This window comes from Narcine bancroftii, chromosome 4, assembly GCF_036971445.1.
Source record: "Narcine bancroftii isolate sNarBan1 chromosome 4, sNarBan1.hap1, whole genome shotgun sequence".
NCBI lineage: Eukaryota > Metazoa > Chordata > Chondrichthyes > Torpediniformes > Narcinidae > Narcine > Narcine bancroftii.
In genome coordinates, this window is record NC_091472.1 from 130,059,430 (window position 1) to 130,086,456 (window position 27,027).

A 27,027-nucleotide genomic window follows, 5' to 3' on the forward strand; every position below is an offset into this window, starting at 1 on the left:
ATAGTCCCAAAGGTTGTGAGTCATTGTATACAGGCATTAAATGATCTTAAAGGAGATTCTGAAGTACAATTTGAAGAAAACAAAACATTTTTAAATAAATTACCCACTATCTCTCTGTTTTAATCAACAAAACACTGTTCATTCATCTTTATCATGTTTGCCTGGAAAACAATAATCACTGCACTAGGCATGAAAAAATAAATTGATTGCATGCCAACCAAATTATTAAGTGACACGTTACTAAGTAAATGCAAATATTTCTCTTTCCTTAGTGTCCGAAAACCAACAGAACCAAGTTATTTATTTAATGAGATAGTTCTGAAGGTAGTGATTATGGAACAAACGTTTGTAGACGTGGTTTATAGGCACGATGTATTTATTTTGCCAAGTGTTTTTATTGATCCATAAATGTGCAGCTCATTGCTTTTTATGCTTGTAGGTGGAGATTTGCATTATCATCTTTCACAGCATGGAGTGTTCTCAGAGAAGGAGATGAGATTCTATGCTGCTGAGATTATGCTGGGCCTTGAACATATGCACAATAGATTTGTGGTTTACAGAGACTTGAAGGTAGGATAAGATTGATTAAAAACACAAACATTTTTATTTTTAATAGAAAAAAACTAATATGAAACAGGTTAATTCACCGACTATATTTTTGTTTGAAATGAAATAGCTGTTTTTAATCAGAAGCGTTATGAGTAAGATGAACTAGTAATTTCATTATCAATGTACAGGAGGTGCAAGTGTTGTCTTCAATGTCAAGGGTAGGATGTTTGCCCAGCTCCATCTACTTTTGAGAAAGTGATGAAATAATGCCATCTTAATTGTGGAGCTACTATCCACAGCGTGATTACTTTTCACAGCACGGAGTGTTCTTGGAGTAGGAGATCATTGTATCCTGCTGAGATTATGCAGCTATTCCTTTGACCCAGTGATGATCAAGAGGCACAAACCTATTTTCAGTATTTTGTAGAATGCCCTGTAAATCGTTCATAAGATGCTTTTAGGGAAATATATTAACAAAGTGATGGTGAAATATAATGAACAGTGCACAAATAGAAAATGAAAAAAAAATGGATTGGTCCACAAGCAAGAGAATAAGGAAAAAAAGGCATTAAAAAAAAAGACGACAAGTACAGAAGTGATGGAATTAAAACCCAAGTGGTCCTCAGCACAATGGGCTCACCAAACCTGAAAACAAGCTGATCAGCACCAAGGGCCCAAAGAATCACAAGGATTTTATTCAGATGAAGAATATGCCCATCATATCAAATATAAAGTGTAATCAACAGATTACACTAATCTTCTGCTGTTAAAGGAAACAGAATAAAGCAAAAGTCTTGCAATCCAACAATAAAGACCCAAGTTCTTAAGCAACCAAATGTCTGTTTCAAATGGGTAGGTTGTTTGATTATTTACAAGTTGGTCAGAATCTGGTATGCAATTAAAAAAATTATGTAAGTATTCAGCAAGTTGCTTCTGTGAAGGGAGAACAACAGAATTAGCATCAACAGTCCTGCAGCTATTCTGATAATATGAGAAAACCAGGGACTTTTAAGTCACAGTCAAGTCAAATCAAGTTTAATTGTCATTTGATTGCACAAGTCAACCCATAAAGCAGCATTCTCTGTTCCTCAGTGTAAAACATGTAGACACACAACCAGACATAACACACATATGGACCAACAATACATATGCAGGACAAGTATTCATATATTCAAATAAATAAATAAATAAATTTTGTTTTGTGAATATGAGAGTCTTGGATGGTTAATGTGAGTAGTACCTTTGGTCGTTCACATTCTCATTGGCCATGGGAAGAAGCTGTTCTCAACCTGGTGATGCTGGCTCTGATACTCCTACATCTCTTTCCTGATGAGAGTAGCTGAAAGATGCTGTGTGCAGGGTGGAAGGGATCCTCAATAATTTTGAAAATGACTATTCTCTTCAGACAACAGTCCTGGTAGATCACATGGATGGTGGGGAGGGAGGCTCCAGTGCTCCTCTCTGTCACTCTTATGGTCCTGTGGATTGACCTCTGATCCATTTCTCTGCAGCAACCATACCACACTGTGTTGCAGCCAGCTAGGATATTCTCAATAGAACTGCTGTAGAAGGTTGACATAATGGTGGCCGGTAGCCTTGTCCGCTTCAGTCTTCTCAGAAGTGCAGTCACTGTTGCACCTTCCTGATAAGTGAGGGGATGTGTGTCCACGATCGGTCACTAGTTAAGTGAAATCCAAGGAAGTTCACTTAACTAGTAAGCTCGGTCACTAGTTAGCTAGTTAAGTGAACTCCAAGGAACTCCACTCTCTCCACTACAGAGTTGTTGATGTGTAGTGAAGTGTGGTTATTCCTAATCGTCCTGAAGTCCACGATCATTTCCTTTGTCTTCTCCATGTTGAGACTCAGGTTGTTACTCCACAGCATATCACAGATAGGGAGAAGGCAAGTCTGATAGGGTGAAGCATTTGCTTTCTATACCATTTAATTAATCATTGTAATTAGTCTGCTGGAGTGTAAATAGAGTGAGGTGAATGAAGGTAGAAAGAGAAAAAAACATTGGATCAATGAAATCTAGAATGTAACAGTGCTGGAAATCTTAAATGGAAGGATTCTAGAAATACTCTGGAAATCAGGTAGGATTTATGGAGAGAGAAAACTTTCATTTTGTGACAAGTGGATGACCTTTTGAATCAATGTGCAGTGTGTCTTATTGAAAAAGAGGTGCTGTAATACAAGCCACCATTGGTTTTTGTTGGAACAGCACTAGAGCACTACAGCACAGAGAGGTCACTGGGAATTTGTGATTCTCTGATGTGGTGAAGATGAAAATTTTTTGTGCAAGGGTTGTGTCTCAGGGTCATGTAGCATTGACGCTGGCCTTCGGCCCACCATATCTGCGCTGACCATAAATGACTTATCAATTCCATTTCTTTTTCTTACAGTCCCATCAACTCCCTAGTGTGCTCCCAAATCAGAGGGTTATCAGAGGTTCAATTGTTGCCTGGTTGTTAATTGATTTCAAAATGATGGTTAAGAGTTTATTTTCCTTGAAACTATAGAACATTACAGCACAGAAACAGGCCCTTCAGCCCTTCTAGTCTGTGCTGATTAAATTTTCTGCCAAGTCCCACTGACCTGCACCCAATCCATAGTTCTCCATACTTCTCCCATCCAAATTCTTCTTAAATGGTAAAATTGAGCCCACGTTCACCACTGCAGCTGGCAGCTTGTTCCATGCTCTCACCTCATTCTGTGAAGAAATCCCCCCCTTATCTTTTCTGTAAACTTTTCCCCGTTCACCTTTAACCCATGTCCTCTGAAAAAAGCCTACCTACATTCAGAGTGATCTGAATTATATGAGTGATGTGGTCAGAGTGAGCTGTGTCACAGTGGTAAAGCTTTAGCTCAACAGGCTTTGGGGAGAACTGGTAAGAGGTGAGGAGTTAAAGTAAGAAAGGGCCACCCTTTTCAAGGAACAAAAAGGATTCAGCAGGTAGGCACAGTTAGGACAGGTTTTAGATATCTAGATATCATATATTTTGTTCCTATCATCATAAAACAGTGGACATGCAGCCAAGGCAGGGGAATGCTCCTCTTGCAGAATGTGGGTCATCAGGGAAGTCTGCAGTATCCCTGACGACTTCATCGGCGAGAAGTGCATCCAGCTGAAGCTCCTGAAAAGCCGTAGTACATTTCTTGGGAAAAATGTCATCCCAATTCACACCTGCAAATTGTAGCCTTATAGCCTCATAATTTGCCCTTCCCCAATTAAATATTTTCCAGTCCTCTCTGACTCTATCCTTGTCCATGACAATGTTAAAGGCCAGGGACCGGTTGTCACTGTCCCCCAAATGTTCACCCACTGAGAGATCTGTGACCTGACCTGGTTCATTACCAAATACTACATCTAATATGGCATTCCCCCTAGTCAGCCTGTTAACATACTGTGACAGGAATCCTTCCTCGACATACTAAACAAACTCTGCCCCGTCTAAACTTTTGGTACTAAGCAGGTGCCATTCAATATGAGGGAAGTTGAAGTCACCCATGTTAACAACCCTGTTATTTTTTCACCTTTTGTTAGGTCTGCTTTGTTCATGAATGAGTGAGTCAGACACCAGACTGAGTCGAAAACAAGGTTCTTTGTTCTTTATTACCGGATTGTAACACTTGCAACTAACAGTGTTATTTGGAGAAGGCGCATTCTGCCGTTATCAGCAAGTGGTGTTTTTTTATACCTTAGGATACGTACTTAGTAAATTATCATACCATTACATTGTCCAATGAATAAACTGTTGCTATCCTTCTCTGCTAGCTTTCTGCACATCAATTTGTCATCACCACTCTTATCTTGAGAGTACAAGGTCACAACTGCATCTTGTTACGGCCCAGCACTGGGTGACTCCTTCTTCATTCCCAGCTCATGATGTTTTTACCTAACACTTTCCAAAATCTGCCTCCATATCTGCTCCTTGCTGCTACCAGGGGCCTAAAGAATATTCCCCAGAGGTAACTGGTCCCTTCCTTTTCCTAACTTCCACCCATAGAGGATCCTGTATGTTACCCACCCTTTCAGCAGCTGTAATAGTATCCCTGATCAGTCATACTACTCCTCCTCCCCTTCTCCCCCGTCTCTATCCCGTTTAAAACTCTAAAATCCAAGAACATTCACAATCCATTCCTGCCCTGGTGCCAGCCAAGTCTCTGTAATGGCCACCACATCATAGCTCCATAAATGTATCCAAGCTCTCAGTTCATCACCCTTACATTCTTATATTCAAGTCTATGCACTTTAGTCCTTCCACCTTACCACTTGTATATCCTATATTCTGCTTCGCCTTCCACAAAGTCTCTAAATGATAGATCAGGCTTTACTCCATTCACCTCTTCCACTGGCCTTTCGCTCAAGGTCCCTTCCTCTTTCTTTTTTCTTTTTCTTTGGCTTGGCTTCGCGGACGAAGATTTATGGAGAGGGTAAAAAGTCCACGTCAGCTGCAGGCTCGTTTGTGGCTGACAAGTCCGATGCGGGACAGGCAGACACGATTGCAGCGGTTGCAGGGGAAAATTGGTTGGTTGGGGTTGGGTGTTGGGTTTTTCCTCCTTTGCCTTTTGTCAGTGAGGTGGGCTGAAAACTAGTTTAAATCCGCCCCCCCCCCCCCCACCCCCGGACCACGCTAGCAAGGCTGCCGCAAGGATATTGCTCCTCCTCAAATTCATGTGTAAGCCATCCAGTCTGTACAGGTCCCATCTTCCCCAGACCCAATGATCCAAAAATCTAAAACCCTGACTCTTAGATCAATTTCTCAGCCCTGCATTCATCTGCCATCTCCTCCAATTTATCAACATTATCAGCGTCAATGTTAACCATATCAGCATTAACTACAATTTACAATTGTTAATTTTATCCAGTTTTCTGCAGAGTTCAAGTTCTTTTCATCTCCCTCCCTCCCCACCCCCTACATTTAACACTTAGCACTTAACTAACCACAGTTACACACATTATTCAAGACACAACAAAGGTATAAAGACGTTATCAGGGTTTTATGGGTTTGTCACAACAACAGCCAGTGCTTAGGCTGTTTTCTTCTCTTAACTTTTTCTGTTTGGGATGGGATGGAACCCGCCCCCATCGATTGTGGGATAGATGGGGAAGGTCGGGCAGTGAGGCACGATAGTCCATACTATAATCGTGTTCTTATGGAATTTAGGTATGGATGCCAAATTTTCAAAAGGTTTGGGATTAGATAAGTTTCATCTTGCTTTTGTATATTTAGCAAAAAATGTATTGCTTGTATGTATATAAATATGATTAATATTAATAGATGGCATAATGAGATGAAATATTGTTTAATCATAGAAAAAATTACATATGTCTTGCATGATAATTATAGTTTTTTTATTAATAAGTGGTTGTTATACTCAGAATATTTACATTTCAATTTATATTGATTAGATCTATATATAAAAAATAACGTTCATGTTTATGGTTAATTGTATATGTTATGTACTATTTGTTTTTTGAACGAATAAATAAAGTTTTTAAAAAAAAAAACATCTGTCTGTTCCCCCTTCGAATTATGGCCTCTATGTCACTGCATATTGTTAGGGCCATAGTTGGACCTAATTTGCCCTGCAGAAAAGATCTTATCTGAAGGTAGCAGTGGAGCATCTTATTTGATAAATCATACTTATGCCTGAGTTGTTCAAATAACATCAGCTGCCCCCACTCATAACAGTCCTCCACACCTGATGCCTTTACCACATCAGGTGTCCAAGATCTTGTTACCCACCATCAATGGTATTAATCTATTTGGAGTCAGGGGTGTTTTTGAGAACTGCCCCTATTTGATTCCTTGATATTGGATAATTAATTCCAAATAAAGATGATTTGTTTTAGTAAAGGGTGCCTGCTTTCCCAGATAACAATTTAGTGTTCCATTTATAAATAAAGTCCTCTGCTATCTCTCACATACCCTGTGCAGATCAATTTGTGCCCAGGATGATACACCTCCCCTTCAAAGAGTGAGCCGATGTATCTCGACTGTACTGCCAAATAGTATTTCTTGAAGTCTGGCATTTGTAATCCATCCAGACTGTAATCTCAGGTCAATTTTTCCATAGAAAGTTTGGCTACCTTTACATTCCATAAAAATGTTGTTATTCGTGAGAGCAAATTTTGGAAGAATCACCAGGGCAATGCCACGGGCACTGTCTGGAAAAGGTACTGAAGTCTTAGCAACACATTCATTTTAACACAATTGACCCTGCCTATCAAAGTTATGGGGAAGGACATCCATCTATTGAAGTCCTCCTCAATTCTTCCAAGCAAGGGAGTATAATTTAGTTTATATAAATTATTCAAGTTATTGTCTATTCTGACTCCTAGATATTTAATCCCATTTTGTGACCACTTTAAATAACGGCTTTCTTGGTATTGATGGTAATCCCCCCCCTAATAAGTGACAAAGTTTCGCTCTTGTAGCCGGAAATCTCCCAATAGACTTCCAGAGTAGAGTGCAGCTTGGACAACTAGTTTTCTGGGTCTGTCGGATATATCAGAACATCATCGGCAAATAAATTGATTTTATGTTCTTCCTGGCCTGCTTTAAAACCTTTCATGTCTGGATCCCAGTGAATACCTTTGGCTAGTGGCTCCATGGCTAGTACGGATGGGGTTGGAGATAACAGGAATCCTTGTTGACTTGATCTTGTCAGTGGGAAAGCTGAAAAAGTTTGTCCATTGGTCACAACTTTAGCCTTGGGTGCATGGTACAGCCCCTTATCTAATTTATAAAAGTTGGTCCTAACCCCAGCATTTCCAGCACTTTGAATAAGAAATCCCACTCCAATCTGTCAAATGCCATTTCTGCATCCAGGGCCACAGCTAAACTTCTCTCGTTCCTGGTTTGCACCAGATACATTATACTCAACAGTGTCAATGTTATCTGCTGACTGTCTTTTTGGCACAAAGTCCACTTGGTCTTTATTTATTAGTTTCGTCAAATGTTTTTCCAATCTATTTGCCAGGTCTTTGGCAAGTATGTTATAGTCTGTGTTTAACAGTGAAATGGGTCCATAAGAAATGGTGTTAGCGGATCTTTGTCTTTTTAAAGGATTGTTTTCTATTGCATGGTCTACCACCTCCATATAGAGAGGCATCAATAAATCCTTAAATTCCTTATAAAACTCAGGTGGAAACACATCCTTCCCTGGAGCTTGTTCTGTAAAGGGAAGATCTAGGCCTTCCTGTTCTTCTGGTTTATCGGACCTCCCTATCAATTCTGATTTATATAAACCCTCATAGAATTCCCTGAAGGTCTCTTTTGCTTTATGAGTAATACTGCCATTCTCAGTTTGTACCGCATTGATCATCTTTGAGGCTTATTTTGTCCTCAATTGCCAAGAAAGGACTTTGTAGTCTCTCTCTCTCAATTCATAGTATTTTTGTTTTGACCACATTATAGCCTTTTCCAGATTATACTTTTGGAGTGTATTGTATTTCAGTTTTTTATTTGTTAGAGTCCTGTAATAATCCTTTGAACTTGATTTTTGAAAATCCTTTTCTAGATGAGTATTTTCCTGTTCTAATTCATCCACCTCCCTTATATATTCCTTTTTTATTGTTTTGGTGTATCCAATTATTTGACTTCTTAAATATGCTTTGAGGGTATCCCATAAGAGGAATTTATCTGGAGTAAAAGTACTGTTGGCCTCGCAGAACATAATTATCGGCGCTCTTATGAAATTACAAAAGTCCGGCTTCTTTAACAGCCACATATTAAGAGTAGTAGTTGTGTTGTTTTGAATTGAAGGAATAATCCCTCTCCCTTGGATGCTTCAGCTTCAACACGTCTATCAAATTCCGTTCCCTCATACCATCAATGGTAGCGTCCGCTGCCTTTGTTTTAGTTATTTTGTTTATTATCTTATCTAAGACAGGATTCAGACAAAAATTACAATTTCCCCCAACCATAATGTTTTCCTTTCCCTCTGCCAATCCCAGGAAAATATCCTGTATGAACTTTTTGTCATCAAAGTTTGGAGCATACGCTTTTACGAAGGTCCAGGATTCTGAATATATCTGACAAGGCAACACTACAAATCTTCCTGGTTTGTCTGTGTGATCACATTCTGTGGTCTCACTGGAACACTTTTCCCTATCAGAATTGCCACCCTCCTTGAATTTGAGCTGAACTCGGAAGTTATTACCTGGCCCACCCATCCTATTTTTTGGTCTTCCCATTCCTTTAAATGTGTTTCTTGGAGAAAGGTCATATCCATTTCAATTTTTTTAATGTGTGCCAAGACTCATCAAGGCGGCTGACTCTGTCTCAGCCCCTCCGCCGGCCTGACACCTCCTGGTGACTGGTCCTGACTGCACTGCCGGTTTTCTTCCAGTTGCTGACTTCTCACCCGCCACTCTGCTGGGCAAGCATTGGGGACTCCCCCTACATTAGGCCGATGTTGTTGGGGCTCCGAGCTCACTACCTCCAGTGCTTCCCGTGCCTCTTGATGCCGTCAAGGCAGGCTGTTTTTACTTTGCAGTTCAACACTGTTCGAGATGCCATTTTCTGTTGATTGGAGTTCTTTCTTACCATCTTCTTTTGATAGGGGCTTTATTCTTTCGTTTTATTCTTTTAATATTCTAATTTCAAATTTTAAGTGTTTTTCCTTTGTCTTGGTCCAGGAGCTCTCGGGGGAACATCCTACTCCTCCCTTTGCATCACGGGACCTTGCCATCTCCTCCAATTCTTACTGTTATCATGTATCACTGGCAGCAATCCTGAGAATGCTAGCCTTGAGGTCCTGTTCAGCTTCTGCCTTGCTTCCGAAACTCACTCTTCTGGACCTTGCAATCTGTTATTGTTTTGGTACTTTGCCACATGCACCTCGTGACATCAGCTGACTATGGATCTGTGTGTACGCATGCTTTGCCTACCAGATTGCAGAGGAGATCTTAATGCCATTTTGTCTCCAGTCTTAAAGGATGCATTCTGAACTCTGAAAAGTTCCTGGACCTCTGCGTCCAACCATGGCTTATGGTTACCCTGGTTATGTGACATTTGGTCTACATGACAATCTCAATGCACTTGCTAATGTGGCCTATTACTGAGCTTGTGTACTCATTGATGTTGATATAGCTGTTGTAGGTGACCATCTTCTTGAAACAGCTCCAGTCTGTGGTCCCAAAGCAGTTCTGTAGTGCTGCTCTGTTCCCTCACCCCCACCTCACCCCAGCCACGCCCTGATCTCCCTGTAAACTGGCTTCATTCATTTTACCTGTGGTCTCTATGACAAGGTTAGCAGGATGGATATGTGGTCTGAGTATCCAAGATGGCAGCCTTATACACACCAGAGACATTGGTATACACTCAATCTAGGGTGTTCTCTCCTCTCGTGGCAAAATTGACTTGCTGTTGGAACTGTGGTAGAACAGTTTTCAGGTTGGCAGGTTGAAGTCACCAGCTACAATCATACAGTTGCCAGGCTTCACAGATTGCACCATTAAGCTCCTTCATTCTATCACTCCTTTTTCCGAAGGCAGAACATAAACTATGTCAATCAGCATGGCTATGAATTCCCTGGGCAGGTGAAGGGTCTGCATTTCACCATCAGATTCTCTATCTCTGCTGAGCAGGTCTTTACTGCAGAGATATTTGTGTACCAGTTCTTAATGATGGAAATGCACAAACCCCCTTCTTGAGTCTTGCCAGAAGCAGCAGCATCTCTGTCTGTCCTGAAGGGGATAGGCCATCTCAATGGATAGCTGAATCAGGCATGGAGTACTGGAACCACATTTCTTTTAACACCAGAGCAGTCCCTGAATAGGGAAACAAGTTATCCAATTTGGGTGATTACTGATGGAAAATCAAATAATCTTTTGCCCCTTTGCTAATATTATTATAGGTTATGAACAAAAATATAGTTTTTTTTTCTTTTAACTCCTTATTTTAATAGTTACAAATGTTTCCCAAGGTTGCTTGCAACATTCCCTGGAGATTAAGCATTAATTTGCAGAGAATCCAGGACATCCTGGAGAGCTAGCAATCGTAATTGAAAAGGGATGGTTTGTAAACATATTTTCTCTGCAGGGATCAGACAGATTAACAAGGTGTCCTGCTTTCATTTGTCACACACCAGTGGCTCTCATTGACAGTAAATAATCTGACATAGTGGCACCTAATGAGAATCACATGGAAAAGATGGAGAGGACTTGCAATCGAGAAGTCAGACATTTCATTACTTGTTCGTGAATTAATTACATTACATTTTATTCCTGGATTAGGTATAGAGGACCAACCTCAACATGAAAGCTTCTTTCAGAAAGAAACATCTTTTTGAAATTGCTTCTTATTATTCATAACTTAGTGCTTCGAGCTGTGATTAACTATCACAGAAAAAGGGTAATTTGACATTTACCAATTTAAACTTGCTATTGATTTTAATGCAATGTTTATTTAAACTGTATCAAACCTTTTGTCTTGAGGGGGAACTGATCTTGATAACGGGATTGCACTGAATAAATTTGAGATGATGCAATGAGGAAGCTGTGAGGTGTTAAGCAGGTTAAAATTTGACAGAAAACTCCAGAACATCAGCCTTTCCCCTCCAGCTAGTGCTTTTCAGCAATTAAACTTTGAGAAAAATTTCTTGGATGATAGAAGCATAGAACACTATATCACTGTTTTGCCCCTCTAGTCTGTAATGATCATTTCCCTAGACCCTCCAGGCCTCTCCCATCCAAGTACTGATCCAATTTATTCTTAAAAGACACGAGCGAGTCCGCATTCACCACATCAGGATGCAGCTCATTCCACACTCACACCACTTTCTGAGTGAAGAACTTTCCCCTAATGTTCCCCCTAAACCTTTCTCTCTTCAGTTTAAAACTATGACCTCTCGTATTTATCTCCTCTAATCAGAGTGGAAAAAGCCTATTCACATTCACTCTGTCTATACTTTTCAAAATCTTGTAAATGTCAATCAAATCTCACCTCATTCTTCTTCGCTCCAAGCATTAAAGTCCTAATCTGTTAAATCTTTCACTGTAATTCAACTCCTGCAGACTTGGCAACATCCTCGTAAATCTTCTCTATACTCTTTCAATCTTATTGATATCCTTCCTGTCGTTAGGTGCCCATAACTGCACACAATATTCTAAAATTAGCCCCACCAATAGCGTATTCAACTTCAACATATCATCCCAACTCCTGTACTCAATACTTTGATTTATAAAGGCTGAAATACCAAAAGCTTTCTTTGCAACCCTGTCCACTTGCCACACCACCTTCAGGGTTTAATGTATTTGTATTCCCAGATCTCTCTGCTCCTCCGCACTCCTCAGTTCCCTATCATTAACTGTATATCTCCTACCTTGGTTTGCCCTTCCAAAATGCATCACCTCACACTTGCCTGCCGTTTTTTTGGCCCATTCTCCTACCTGGTCCAGAACCCTCTGCAAGTTTTGAAAATCTTCCTCGCTGTCCATAATGACTCCTATCTTTTTGTCATCAGCAAACTTGTTGATCCAATTCACCACATGATCATCCAGATCCTGATGCAAAAATGACAGTCTAATGAGCATTTACACAATTCCTTTGCAAATATTTACATTAATCTTTGAATGTCTCTCTGTCCTTATGAAACTTACCTCTACTTCTCAGCACTGCATCCTTACACAGCATCACAAGCGATCAAAGCAATATAGGCCAATGTGGTCCTGGTAGGAATGCAGCATGCGTGTCTTTTGAAACAACCAGAAAGGATTCAATTTGATAAATATTTAAATTATCCATTAAACGCGTCACAAGATTGAGCAGGCGAAGCAAAAACTCTGCAGATGACTAGCATTATGCCTACATTGTACAACATTTTGGACTTCATGATTATAATGATGAAGGAGGATATTCTCTTCAAGACAAAATATACCAGATACAGCTGTGGCCATTATGACTTCAACGAAGCAACTAAAAACATGAGGCAGAAGATAGGTGCAGCTTCAACTGTTTTGATATTATGGATACAACTCTCTTACTGCCCAGTGAGATCCAATGGCAGCCTACCTTACAAAACCTCGTTTTAAGTCTGGTTTTGACATTGCTGCTGCATCTGAACTCTTAACTGTTCAGAAGGGATTCAACCACTGATTAACTACAGTGGTGCACTACCCTATCTCTGTCTTCCTCAAAATCACTCATCACGAACTGCTTGTGAATCTCTGTGTCTGTACCAGTTGATTTTTTTCTAATATCTTTTGTATCCATTAATAATAAAGCATCAAATAAACAATACAGTAATGAAATACATTTTCAAGTTGGCACAAAGTAACTATAGCGACTTAAATTTTGATTCTCTTTTGTAATTGAACATCACTTCCCTTTCCTCATCCTTTGATATTTCTATATTTCATCAGAGGGCAAGGCTGACAGGAGGTAAGTAGTTCCGCAGAAGGGTCACAGAATTGATGTGACACTCAATTCAAGGCTTCTGACAGGAAGGAGTTATTGGAGATTCATAGACACCACCCTTTCGGTGCCAAGGCTGAACCTGCAGGATGCTATGTGGCCTACAACACTCAAGTGTTATTCACTCCTGTTTCATATTTTTTTCAAGATCATTTTCAAGTCTTTCGGTGGAATATTCAAAGCTCCTAGACAAAATGAGCTGATTAGATTGAACTCTGGTTCTAAGAAGAACCCATTTTGCTTTACTGATTGTAAATGGCCTAATGAAGACGAATTCTCACAGAGGCTTGGCCACTTATTCACTAAAGGTTAGCTGGTTGCTTAGATTAGTTACTGTGCTTTCCAAATGGAAGTACATGGTTAGCATAATGGCTAGTGCAATGCTATTACAGTGCTCGTGACATAGGTTCAAATCCGATGCTGTCTATAAGGAGTTTCTACATATTTTCCATGTCTGCGTGGATTTCCTCTGGTGCTCTGGTTTCCTCCCACCCTTCAAAATATATGGGGGTTGTAAGTTAATTGGTGTATTTAGGTGGCACAGGTTTGTGGGCCGGAAGGGCCTGTTATCATGCTGTATGTCTAAATTTAATTTAACTTCTTAAAAATATTGTTGAGAATCTGGCCATTGGCAAGGCCAGTATTTATTGCCCATTCCTAATTGTCCTTGTACCAGTGGCCTTCTCAGCCATTTAGAAGGCAGTTAAGAGTCAACCAGTCATTGTGGGCCTGAAATAAGATGCAGGAGAGGTGCATTTCCTTCCCAGATGGATGATGGTGAACCTCGTAGATTTTTGTGATGATCCCATAGTTTTATGGTCATCATTACTTCACTTATTGGTGGTTTTTCCAAATTCTGCAATCTGTGGAGGTTTGAATGAAAGCTTTTGCAAAGTCTCCATGTGTCATTTGCATGCTATCTTAATTTGACCTAACTTCCTGTAATATATTCAAATTATAATGAGCATTAAAATTGTGCAATTTATGAATAAAATTATGATTCTTATCACTGCATTGTGTTACTTGGTGTTATTTTTGCAGCCAGCAAATATTCTACTGGATGAACATGGTCACGTGAGAATATCAGATCTTGGGCTTGCCTGTGATTTCTCAAAAAAGAAGCCCCACGCCAGTGTGTATGTACATGTTAACCTATTAAATATGAGCAAATTTACATGAACATGATCAGTCTTATGCTGTCAGTTTAAGAGCACTTTTTTGTTCCTCTCTTTATACCTGGTGCTGCTATTTCTCCAAAATTCACCCCTCAGTTGTGGTAATCTGTGATCTTGCCACAGTATCATGAAAAAAATTAGTGGAAAGTCCCACAGGGGTTGTTCCTTGTGATATGTTGAGATTGGCATCAACATTTGAATTTTAAATATTACTTTAAAGGAACCCAGTGGAACAATTCTCTTTGAATTGTGGTCCTCTATTGGGCAGGACATTTGTTGTAGCAGTTAACACAATGCCTTTACGGCGCAAGCGATCGGGACTGGACCTGGGTTTGAATTCCATGCTGTCTGTAATGAGTTTGTATGTTCTCCCTGGGTTTGTGTGGGTTTTCTCTGGGGGCTCCGGTTTCCTCCCATCCTTCAAAAAAATAGTATATATATATATATATATATATATATATATATAATGGGATGTAATTTGGGTGGCATGGATTGTTGGGCCGGATTGGCTTGTTACAATGCTGTATGTCTAATTTTAAAAATCTAATTTAATTCTCAATTCTTAGAAGTTCCATGAGAGATATATGATATACCTTGACATGTTTGCAGCTTTCTTACTTATTTGTAACCTGATTTATTTCTACAAATAATTTATATTTTAACTAAAGATGTTTCCCTTTTAATCCTATCCTTTGGGCACTGATTTTTGCTATTGTACAAAACTATGTTTCTCCAGCTCATAAGCCAAGTATATCATAGAAACAAACATGCATTTGCTTCATGCCTTCTGTATAACAATCAAAAACTAGCATTCTCAAGCTTAAATATGTCAAGACTTTTGTTGGTATCATAATGATCTGTCACTTTGAGATCAGCTGATATCCAAGGTGAATAACAAAATTTAAAGCCCAAGTGTTATATATGAAATGCCACGACTGATCTGTCAGCAGAGTCGCCATTTCTTTTCTGCTATTTTTGTGGCAGGAATTAAAAAGGAATATGATGTGTAACTGTAATGACTTGGGTTTATTATTAAGTTGAAGCTTAGTTTGTTTCTATTGATGCAGTGGTACGCATGGATACATGGCTCCAGAAGTGTTACAGAAAGGTACAGCATATGACAGCAGTGCAGATTGGTTCTCTTTGGGCTGCATGCTCTTCAAGTTACTTCGAGGGTAAGTCACTAATCAGAAAATGTGATTAAAAATAATTTTGTTTGTCTTCCTTGGGATTGTTCAAAAAGTTTTGCATTAAATTGAACTTTAAGTCCTGTTTAAAAGCAAAGGTGTGGGGGAGCGGGGGGAAGGGCTAGTGCTGAAGTGTCCATATGGAATATTTAACCAAAAAATGAGTCTCCACAATATTGAGTAGAGTTGCACGTTCTGATTTGCAGTTTCATTCCTTGATATCCATCTTTTAAAATGGGGTTGGAAATTCAGTGTTCTGTCATCAAATAATGAATCTACTGTGTATTGATTTTTATATAAATGGATCTTTATTAATTTAAGTAATAATTTCAGGGGTCAAATGTGAGCTTTCATTACATATTTGTGCATGGTTACATGCTTCAGTCAGGCAAAGTTCAGTTCCTGTTCCTGAGACATGTGAAACATTCAAACATTTGAAGAGGAACAAAAGTGTGATTACTAATGTCAGAAATATGAGTCGTATTGAAAATTTAAGTTTTATAGGAACACGGAATATTGAAGTAATCTTGAGAAATGAAATGATTTTTATTCATTTTCAGGATCAGTCCCCTGTGCATCAAATGGTAAAGGGAATAAATGCTTAGGGTGATTCATGAGATGCCATTCAATGGGCTTTTGTTTTGGCTGGTGTTAAGTTATTGGTTCTGCACTCATCCAGGCAAGTGGAGAGTATTCTATCGCACTCCTGATTCATGTAAATTGTGGAAAACCCTTGGATATCAGGAAGTGAGGTGCACAAGGGATGATTTGCTCTTTAAGTCATGCTATTCATCTGGCTGGTCCTGTTGAATCTCTGGTCAATGATAACAACCCCAGAATATTTATAATAGGGACTAAGCGATAGTAATGCCTTTGATTGTCATTCACTTGTCATGTTGGCAGTGCTCTATGACTGAATAACTCAATGTTCTGCTCTAGCTGTGCACAGATATAAGCTATCTTATTTACTGAGGAACTGTGATTGGAATTGAATATTCCATGTCTAATCTAAAGATGAAAGGAATATCATTGAGGCGCCAGCTGAAGATAGTTGGGCCAAGGACATGGCCCTGAGGAACTTGCTCAGTGATGCCCTTGATCTGGGAAGATCAACTTATGGCAACCGCAATAATATTTCTTTGTGAGAAATGTGATCCCAAATAGTGTCTTGATGCCAATGTCAAGGAGAATCATTTTCATCTCATCTCTGGAATTCATCTCTGATCCATGTTTGGATAAGGCTGGCATCAAATGATCCTGGTTCACTAATTGCCATGGCAACAATAACATTGGTTGAATTATTTTCACAATCGTGCTTCGTACCAGAGAACCATTCATTTTTGAATAAAAACCATTTAGCTCAATTCAGTAGCAAACTAAGTTTTGCTCAAAGATGTCCACATGAAACGTGATTTTACAACCACTCGAGGTAAACATAGGAACATAGGAAGTAGGAACAGGAGTAGGCCAAAAATGGCCCATTGAACCTGCTCCACCATTCAGTAAGATCGTGGCTGATCTAATTAATGACCTAACTCCACCTACCTGCCTTCTCCCCATATTCCCTAATTCCTGAAGCATCACAGCAGTGCCAGTAGCTGTGTAACATATCCCTACACATTGCAGAATGTTATTTATTTTAAATGACAAATAGAATTGAAAATTGCTAGTCTTTTGAGAGTTTTTTTTATAAAAATGCAAAATCAAACAAATAGAAAATAAATAGAAAATAACATTGTGACATTTGTTAAGCACCCAAATGCTGTTCACATTCCCAATTTTGCAGAGGATTTTGATATCCACGTGTTCCTTTTGGCTGCAGCACTATTACTGATAACTTGTTCCAAATCTTATTTTCCATCAGCTTTGTTAAGGTTCTAGGTTCATTCATAATTATTATGCAAATGCACATAATTTGTTGGCTTTTGTTTGCCTTGCAGTCAAGCAAAGAAGCGCCACCAGCCCAGTGCCTTTACTAAGAGAACCAAGAAACAAAAGAGATTATTCAGAGACACTGAGTGTCTCTGAATTTTCTTTCAATGCTCCCATAACCTCTGAATACATCTTCATTGTAAACCTCATCCGAATTCTCTGAGGCAATGTAGATGCATGGACGAGCCTCTCTCATGAACCCTTTTTCCAGATACTGTGACACCTGTTTTTCTCACCTAAAATGCTCCATTTGCTGTGCCATTCTCTGCATGCGATGCTCCATGGCATCAGTGTTCTCTGCCTTATCCACTCTCTTCAATCACATGAGCACTGGCACACTTCGGAGTTGTGTGCTCACCCTGCTCCTGTTCATGCTACTGATGCACAACTGCATCGCCAGATCCAGCCTCAATAGTATCATCAAATTTGCAGATGACACCACAGCAGTTTGTCTCATCAGCAACAACAATGAGTCACACTACTGTTATGAGCCCAAAGGACCCCAAAACCCAGCAGCAATAGACATTCACCAAGACGAGTGGTTTTTAAAACAAAAGTTATTTTTAATCAACTTTAAACATGAAAAATAGAATCAAACTTTAACTTAACTCTATGCTTAACTAACCCAAATTAACCCCCTTCTAATTCTAAGTGCACATGTATGTAATGTGTGTGTAAATTTAAGAAAAGTTATTTGATTCACTGTTAAATATCACTTCTCCTTCTTCCAAGTTCTCTGGATGCAGGTAATTCTTATATTGTGCACAGAATTTAACATGTATAAAGTTCACCAGGCTTTGGTGCTTGAAAAGTAAATGTTTATTGCTCATGAAGGTTCTTGTAAGATTTGCAGAGAGAGATTTATTGTTCCAGGATTTCCATAACTGAGGTACCACCATTAGTCACCTCAGTGTCTCGCTGATGAAACTTGTCCCATCAGGGTTTTCCAGATGATAACTTCTTTCTTCAAGCTACCACAGAGTTCCATTCCTCTTATTCCAAGAGAAACATCAGACAGATAGCACTTCCAGCCATTCACTGCTTTTGGACCTTTTCATCAGTTTCAACCAGCTCTTCCTGGCTTGCACTGTTCAACTGCTTTTCAGTGTCACCCACACACAAGCTGACTGACAGAGCTTCTCTTCTCTCTCTCTCTCCAACTGAAACTTCCAGCCAAAAATACCTTCTTCACCAAACAACAGGAGTTCTTTCTTCTATTGTTAGATAAACAAAACCCAGGAGTGACCTTCCTGTAAGCACCCTGCAGAAAGGTACTTGTAGCTATCCTGGCACCAGTTCATAACAATGGTCATTCATTTTATGACGTCAGTTCAATTAACACCTACTTGTGAATGTGCATAACATTCTCCAGAGATCTTCAATATTTATTCAGTCTTTCAAATAAGATCTGTTTTTAAAATGTGTGTATATATGTAACCTACTCTAAATCTTACCAAATTTTCCCAAAATATTTATCCATTACACAACAGAGAAGAGGTGGAAAATCTCATGAAATGGTGTGAGAATAACAAACTGAACAAGATGAAGGAAATGATCGTGGAATTCAGGAGGACCAGGAACAATCACCCTCCACTACACATCAAAAACTCTGTCGTAGAAAGTGTGGGAAGCACCAAGTTCCTTGGAGTTCACTTAACTAGTGACCTATTGTGGACACTCAGCATCTCCTCACTGTCAGGAAAGTGCAACAGCAACTGCACTTAGAACAATTACAACATGGAAATAAGTCACTTTCGGCCACTCTAGTCTGTGCCAAACCATTTTTTTGCCTAGTCCCACTGACCTGCACACACCCCATAGGCCTCCATATTTCTCCCATCCATGTACCTGTCCAAATTCTTCTTAAATGTTAAAATTGAGCCCACATTTACCACTTCACCTGGAAGCTCGTTCCACTCTCCCACCATTCTCTGTGTGATGAAGTTCCCCCTAAACTTTTCCCCTTTCACCCTTAACCCATGTCTTCTGATTTGTATCTCACCTATCCTCAGTGGAAAAAGCCTATCTACATTTACTCTATCTATCCCCCTCATAATTTTAAATACCTCTACCAAATCACCCTTCCTTCTTCTAAGCTCCAGGGAATAAAGTCCTAACTTGTTTAACCTTTCCCTGTAACTCAAATCCTGAATTCCGGGCAACATCTTAGTAAATTTTCTTTGCACTCTTTCCATCTTATTGATATCTTTCTTGATGTGAAGGGAAACAAGGGCCTCTCCTCATTACACTGCAAAGATAAAGATATTTGCACTTGTCGGCTACTTCAATAAACTTTCATGTTGATGCAGCAGAACACAGGGATGTGGATGTACACTACAGATACTTTCAAGGTGATGTATTTCATTGAAAAACTCTTCATGAGCATACCTAGCAGATTTCTTGTTATCTCTACCTGAGAGTTGGTTTACAATCTCTGCTTCATTCAATCCACTGACATGCAACTTTAATTTTATACTCCAATTTAGGCTAAAAGTATACCTCTAACCTCTAAGGCTTGTCTCAGTTTCAAAAGCCCAGAAAACTCAACAAAATATCAATAAAAATATAGGAGAAGGTAAGAAGGGGAAGGAGGAGGAGCACAGACCCAACAGGCAAGAGGACAAAGGTGGATATGTGTGGGAGGGCATAGGAGAAAAAAAAAGTGATAGAGGGGATAAAAAAAGAGGGCGGGGATAGCTCTCTGAATGGAGAGGGGAGGGGGTGAGAGCTGGTGGAAAGGAGACAGAGGGTCAAGGAGAGAAAAGTCAGGGAATGCCAAACAGAAACTGGAGGTCGATATTAATGCCATCAGATTGAAAAGTGCCCAGATGGAATCGTAGGTATTGTTCTCCAATTTGCTTCCAGCCTTGGTTTGGCAGTGCATAAGGCCATGGGCAGACATATCACCATGGGAATGGGGTGTGAAATTTGGGAGGTCCCTAATATTGCTGTGGACCGAGCGAAGGTGCTCAATGAAACAATCTTCTAGTCTGCGTCCACTAACTCCAATTTAGAGGACACCATAACAGTAGCACTGGATGCAGTTGATGACCCCTGCGGATTCACAAGTGAAGTGTTACTTCATTTGGAAGGAGTGTTTGGGGCTCCATATGGTGGTGAGGGAGGAGGTGTGGGTGCAAGTATCACATTTCCTGTGGTCACAGATGAGACAATTTGTGGTGAGGGCCTGCGGCCACAGGTGTGGATACCAAGGGGGGGAGGGGGGTAATTTGTGGTGAGGGATGAGTGAATGAGGAGTCACAGAGGGAGTGATCCCTGCGGAAAGTGGAGAGGGGAGGAGAGGGGAACATGTGTCTGGTGGGGGGAAGACACATGTTCCCCTTTTTTTTGAAAAAAGAAAGGAAATGGAGTTCATTCCAGTTTAGTGTGAAATGATCCTCTTTGGAAGGTTGAACTTGAAGATGGAGTGCATTGTTACTGGCAGAGTTCTTAACAGTATGGAGGAACAGAGGGATGGGCCCATGTTAATAGATCCCTCAAGGTTCCTGCATAAGGTGGTTATGAAAGCGTATGGTGTGCAGGCTTTCATTAGTCAGGGTATTGAGTTCAAGAACCGTGAGGTAATATTGCAGCTCTCTAAAACTGGAATGCATTGCCAGGGATGATGGTGAAGGCTGGTACAATAGGAACATTTTAAAAATTCTTAGACAAATAGATAGATAAGAAAAAATAGAGGTTATGGGTGTGAGGTAGGGAAGGATTAGATTTTACAGGTCAGCACAACATTGTGAGATGAAAAGTCTGTTCTGTGTTGTAATGTTCTCTGTTCCAAGAAAGAGGAACACAATAATGAAGAAATGAAAAAGGAAAGGCAGAAATATTTGGAATCTTCATTCTGAGTTCAGTACAGCAGTTATGATCCCTTCAAAAATATGCCTGTCATTGAAACAGGATCCCATTCTTCATAAATGAGATGTGGAAGGTCAGGCTCCAGCAGGTCATGTGCATCAGAAGTAAAACACTGTTTGATGTTGCCCTTTAAAAGAGCTGTGCAGAGTAATCCAATAAAGAAAAAGAGATGACAGTGACAATAGCTGAGATTTCCCGTGTGATGGTTCAATTCAATCGATGTGAATAAAGCCTTGAAGTGTAATGGAATAAAGTCAGAGAAGCCAGAGGGGTTAGAGAGGTGGAAAACAAGGAAGGAGATCTCTTGCTATGAAGACAGCTGGTCAACAGACCTGTTTATTAGTAGTTACCTTAAAGAAGGGCTCAGGCCCGAAATGTTGGTTGTGTCATCTTTATATGGAAGTACCTCGGCCTGCTAAGTTTTTTCAGCATTTTTGTGATTTTAACACTGAACCTTTATGCTCACAACTGCTGCCTGGTGGTTGAAAAGGCAAAGTACAAATCTTAACAAATATTAACCTTTAACCGTCTGCATTTAGAGTGGTGTGCACACCAAGTTTATTGAAGAAAATGTCTTTTAGGAAGACAAAATATGACAAGAAGGCTTTTCCTAGATCAAACATGGTTACTGTAAGAGTAGTGCATTCTGAGAAATAAAGTGGAGAAAAGTTCAAATTCCATGTTGATGAGGTAAATTTAAATTTAGACATACCGCAAGATAACAGGCCCTTCTGGCCCATAAGCGCCCGTTACCTAAATACTCCAATTAACTACATCCTCTGTATGTTTTGAAATGTGTGAGGAAACCAGAGTGACTGGAAGAAACCCATGCAGAGTCTGGGAGAATGCTTAAACTCCTTTCAAACAGCACTGGATTGGAATCCAGGTCGCTACCACTGTAATAGTGTTGCAGTAAGTGCTACACTAATTGTGCTGTCCAATTAACAATTGAAGTGTATCTCAATTGTTAATGCTGCAAAATCCTTGTGAGGTCCACAATGGGTATGATGTCTTTGTAACTCAATACCACATTCAGTCTTCAGTAAAATACCTCCCCAACACCTGTGACAGCAAGTTTGCATGCGTTTATAATTATTGTTTATTGACCCTTGCTGCAAAATTTATACGTGTAGCTATAAGGTAGGAAAATTATTGTTCAGTTTTGATGTCATGATGTTGTTGTAAAATAGATTATCTTTGATTCAGCTCCTGTTTGAAATGGGATGCAAAGTGCCTGATGGTATCTGGACACCCATAATCAACAAAAGTCATGATGCATTTAGGAGGCTCTGGGGGTCAATTTGTAATTTATAAAACAATTGCTGGAGAAGGTTACAGTGGGACATTTTGCTCAGATGTTCTGCATTCTTCTACCTAGGGCATTATTTGTACAGTATAAACATCTACAAGAACTCATATTCTTGATCTAAGAGCCTCTGTATTTATTAATTGAATTAATTCACCTGTAAACATATCACTAATTCATTGATCAAACCTGGGCTCCAACTAAATAGGTTTAATCCTGTTCTATCTTCCAGTGCTATCTGAAGAGTTTGTTCTTCCTATGGCTGCTGGAGTTTCTTTCTTCCCTGCTCTTATCAGACTATTGGATGTGCCGCTCATTAGTAAAATGATGTTTTCCTTGCACTGTTTCAACAGAACTTTATCTCTGTAAGGCTGGACTCTGCACTTTTGTTTTATTTTGCACCACCTGTCAGCGATAGATTGACATGCCTTGAAAGCACGCAGAACAATAATTTTTCATTGTATATCCATGTACATGGCAATAACTGTATAACTGGATCCTGGATTTCCTCACCTCCAGACCACAATCAGTGAGGATTGGGAAGAACACCTCCTCCACAATCCCCCTCAGCACTGGAGCACCATAGGGCTACATTCTTAACCTCTTACTCTACTTGCTCTACACCTATGTGTGTGTAGCTCCAAACAACAACATCGCCATCTACAGATTTGCTGATGATACCACAGTAGTGGGTTGTATAAAGGGATGATGAGTCAACATACAGGAGGGAAATTGAAAACCTGGCTGAATGGTGCACCAACAACAACCTCTCACTCAATGTCACCAAAACCATCAAGAAGGGAAAATTAAAGGTGTACAATCCAGTGATCATTGGGATTGAGAGAGTGAACCAATTTAAGTTCTTGGGAATCATTATCTCAGGAGATCTTTTTTGGACCCAACACACTAAATAGCATCATGAAGAAAGTGCCTCTACTTCCTCAGGAGTGTGTGGAGGTTTGGTATGACATTGCAAACTCTGACAAATTTCTACAGATGTGTGGTTGAAAGTGTGCTGACCAGCTGCATCACAGTCTGATATGGGGTCACCAATACCCCCAAGCATAGAGCCCTGCAAAAGGTAGTGGGCACAGCCCAGGACATCACTGGCAAAACTCTCCACACCATCGAGAACATCTCCAGGGAACACTGCTATCAGAGAGCAGCAGCAATTAGCAAAGATCCACGCCACCTGCTGCCATCAGGAAAGAGAAAAATGTGCCACAAGATTCACTCCACCAGGTCAGGAACAGCTGCTACCCATCTACCATTAGACTCCTCAGAATAAACTCAATGAGGGACTCATTTAAGGACTCTTACCTGTGAACTTTATTGATTTTCTTTCTCTGTATTGCACAGTTTATTTATATTTCTTTATTTCTTTACATGTATACATTAAGTACAGTTTTTTTCACCATCATAAGTGATAATTCTGCTTCACCCATAGGAAAAAGAATCTCAGGGTTGTATGTGACATCATGTATGTACTCTGACAATAAATCTAAAATCTAAGCCTTTCAATTTTCCTACTGCTCCAATTTCCACCCGTGCTCCGAAGGCAGAATGGTTGATGTTAATGGACTATTGTTTTTTTTTAACCAGTTGTGGCATCTGCCACAGCAGCACTATCAAATAAATGCTCACTACTCAAAGTTCTCGGTAGAATGCCTTTTATCATGCGATCTGCCCTCTTTTACGTCATTTCCGGTTCGGAAATCTGAAATCAGAAGTGACATTACGTCGTGTCGGCAAAGCATCCCGACAGTGCGTGTTTCTGCCTCATAGGAACATACGAAGTAGGAACAGGAGTAGGCCAAAAATGGCCCATCGAGCCTGCTCCGCCATTCAATACGATCGTGGCTGATCTAATTTATGAAAGCCTCAAGACTTTGGAGGCCCCACACCATCTTCTCTGGTGAATCTTCTTTGGCTTGGCTTCGCGGACGAAGATTTATGGAGGGGGTAAAAAGTCCACGTCAGCTGCAGGCTCGTTTGTGGCTGACAAGTCCGATGCGGGACAGGCAGACACGATTGCAGCGGTTGCAAGGGAAAATTGGTTGGTTGGGGTTGGGTGTTGGGTTTTTCCTCCTTTGCCTTTTGTCAGTGAGGTGGGCTCTGCGGTCTTCTTCAAAGGAGGTTGCTGCTCGCCAAACTGTGAGGCGCCAAGATGCACGGTTTGAGGCGTTATCAGCCCACTGGCGGTGGTCAATGTGGCAGGCACCAAGAGATTTCTTTAGGCAGTCCTTGTACCTTTTCTTTGGTGCACCTCTGTCACGGTGGCCAATGGAGAGCTCGCCATATAACACGATCTTGGGAAGGCGATGGTCCTCCATTCTGGAGACGTGACCCATCCAGCGCAGCTGGATCTTCAGCAGCGTGGACTCGATGCTGTCGACCTCTGCCATCTCGAGTACTTCGACGTTAGGGGTGTAAGCGCTCCAATGGATGTTGAGGATGGAGCGGAGACAACGCTGGTGGAAGCGTTCTAGGAGCCGTAGGTGGTGCCGGTAGAGGACCCATGATTCGGAGCCGAACAGGAGTGTGGGTATTACAACGGCTCTGTATACGCTTATCTTTGTGAGGTTTTTCAGTTGGTTGTTTTTCCAGACTCTTTTGTGTAGTCTTCCAAAGGCGCTATTTGCCTTGGCGAGTCTGTTGTCTATCTCATTGTCGATCCTTGCATCTGATGAAATGGTGCAGCCGAGATAGGTAAACTGGTTGACCGTTTTGAGTTTTGTGTGCCCGATGGAGATGTGGGGGGGCTGGTAGACATGGTGGGGAGCTGGCTGATGGAGGACCTCAGTTTTCTTCAGGCTGACTTCCAGGCCAAACATTTTGGCAGTTTCCGCAAAGCAAGACGTCAAGCGCTGAAGAGCTGGCTCTGAATGGGCAACTAAAGCGGCATCATCTGCAAAGAGTAGTTCACGGACAAGTTTCTCTTGTGTCTTGGTGTGAGCTTGCAGGCGCCTCAGATTGAAGAGACTGCCATCCGTGCGGTACCGGATGTAAACAGCGTCTTCATTGTTGGGGTCTTTCATGGCTTGGTTCAGCATCATGCTGAAGAAGATTGAAAAGAGGGTTGGTGTGAGAACACAGCCTTGCTTCACGCCATTGTTAATGGAGAAGGGTTCAGAGAGCTCATTGCTGTATCTATTTATCTATACTAAATAGAATAATACCTAGTGTCGCCGAGAATATTCTCCCAGAATCACAGTGCGACTTTCGCGCAGAGGAACCACTGACATGGTCTTTGCCCTCAGACAGCTCCAAGAAAAGTGCAGAGAACAAAACAAAGGACTCTACATCACCTTTGTTGACCTCACCAAAGCCTTCGACACCGTGAGCAGGAAAGGGCTTTGGCAAATACTAGAGCGCATCGGATGTCCCCCAAAGTTCCTCAACATGATTATCCAACTGCACGAAAACCAACAAGGTCGGGTCAGATACAGCAATGAGCTCTCTGAACCCTTCTCCATTAACAATGGCGTGAAGCAAGGCTGTGTTCTCGCACCAACCCTCTTTTCAATCTTCTTCAGCATGATGCTGAACCAAGCCATGAAAGACCCCAACAATGAAGACGCTGTTTACATCCGGTACCGCACGGATGGCAGTCTCTTCAATCTGAGGCGCCTGCAAGCTCACACCAAGACACAAGAGAAACTTGTGCTGTATTGCGGTGAATACACCGCAGCAATTCGGCCCATCCTGGGCCACAACCACCCCCCCCCCCCCCGAATCGCCTTTAAAACATGCACATGCAGTAGACTTGGGAGGACAACCTCTACACCTTAGGGAAGGATACAGCACAGGTAATGATAAGTCCCAAGTGTGCAGGCTTTAACGCTCCACCATGAATAAGTCCATTCTCCCGCCAATGTCCAATGTGAACACCACATTATAACATTACAAAACCTTGAAAGATCCTTCATATGGCCTTCGTAGTGGAGTGCCTTGTCCCTGCCGATGGACAAATACATGCTCTGCCGAATGTAGGACCTCAGGAACATGGGAAGGTGGATCACCATGGCATCTCGCTGGAGGAGGGTTTCATGCAGCCACGCAGTCTTGAAGTCTCTGCAGAATATTAAACTTATCTAAATCCACGTCTGGTCAGTCAAAGTGCAGGTCACCTGGAACAGTTGGAGGGGCACCATAAACCATTTCTGCTGATGAAGCGGGTAAATCTTCCTTCAGCTTAGTCCTTATCCCCAGTAGTACCCAATTGGGGCATATGAGTCTGGCTTTCAAGGCAGACTTACAGTGTCTGTGGAAGTGTTTAACCAACATGTTCGACTGTGGTTGATTGGCAGTGGTATGATGTAATTGACTTCCACAGAAATCCGCCAAGTCAGCCCATAAGGATGACATAAACTGGGCCCCACGTGATGTGGATGAGAACACCAAATTTCGCCACCCAGTGGTTGATGGGCACGGGTTTCGGCATCACTGGCGGGGAGAGGAATGGCTTCCGGCCATCGCATAAGACGGTCGACCACAGTGAGACCTACCTCATGTCCCTGCTTACTGGTAGACGACCAATCAGATTGACGTGCATGTGATCAAACCGGCGGTGCACGGGAGAA

General features: G+C 41.0%; 1 protein-coding gene and 1 long non-coding RNA gene across 2 annotated transcripts in view; one reads left to right on the forward strand and one right to left on the reverse strand.

The window, feature by feature from the left end:
- Positions 1-27,027, forward strand: part of grk3 (G protein-coupled receptor kinase 3) — a 349,456-nt gene that overhangs the window by 246,263 nt on the left and 76,166 nt on the right. Inside the window, exons 11-13 of the mRNA XM_069932852.1 lie at positions 440-570; positions 14,016-14,110; positions 15,217-15,324. Coding sequence (XP_069788953.1) covers positions 440-570; positions 14,016-14,110; positions 15,217-15,324 — 334 coding nt within the window. The remainder of the gene's footprint in view (positions 1-439; positions 571-14,015; positions 14,111-15,216; positions 15,325-27,027) is intronic.
- Positions 1-27,027, reverse strand: part of LOC138761162 (uncharacterized) — a 174,747-nt gene that overhangs the window by 9,763 nt on the left and 137,957 nt on the right. The window lies entirely within an intron of this gene.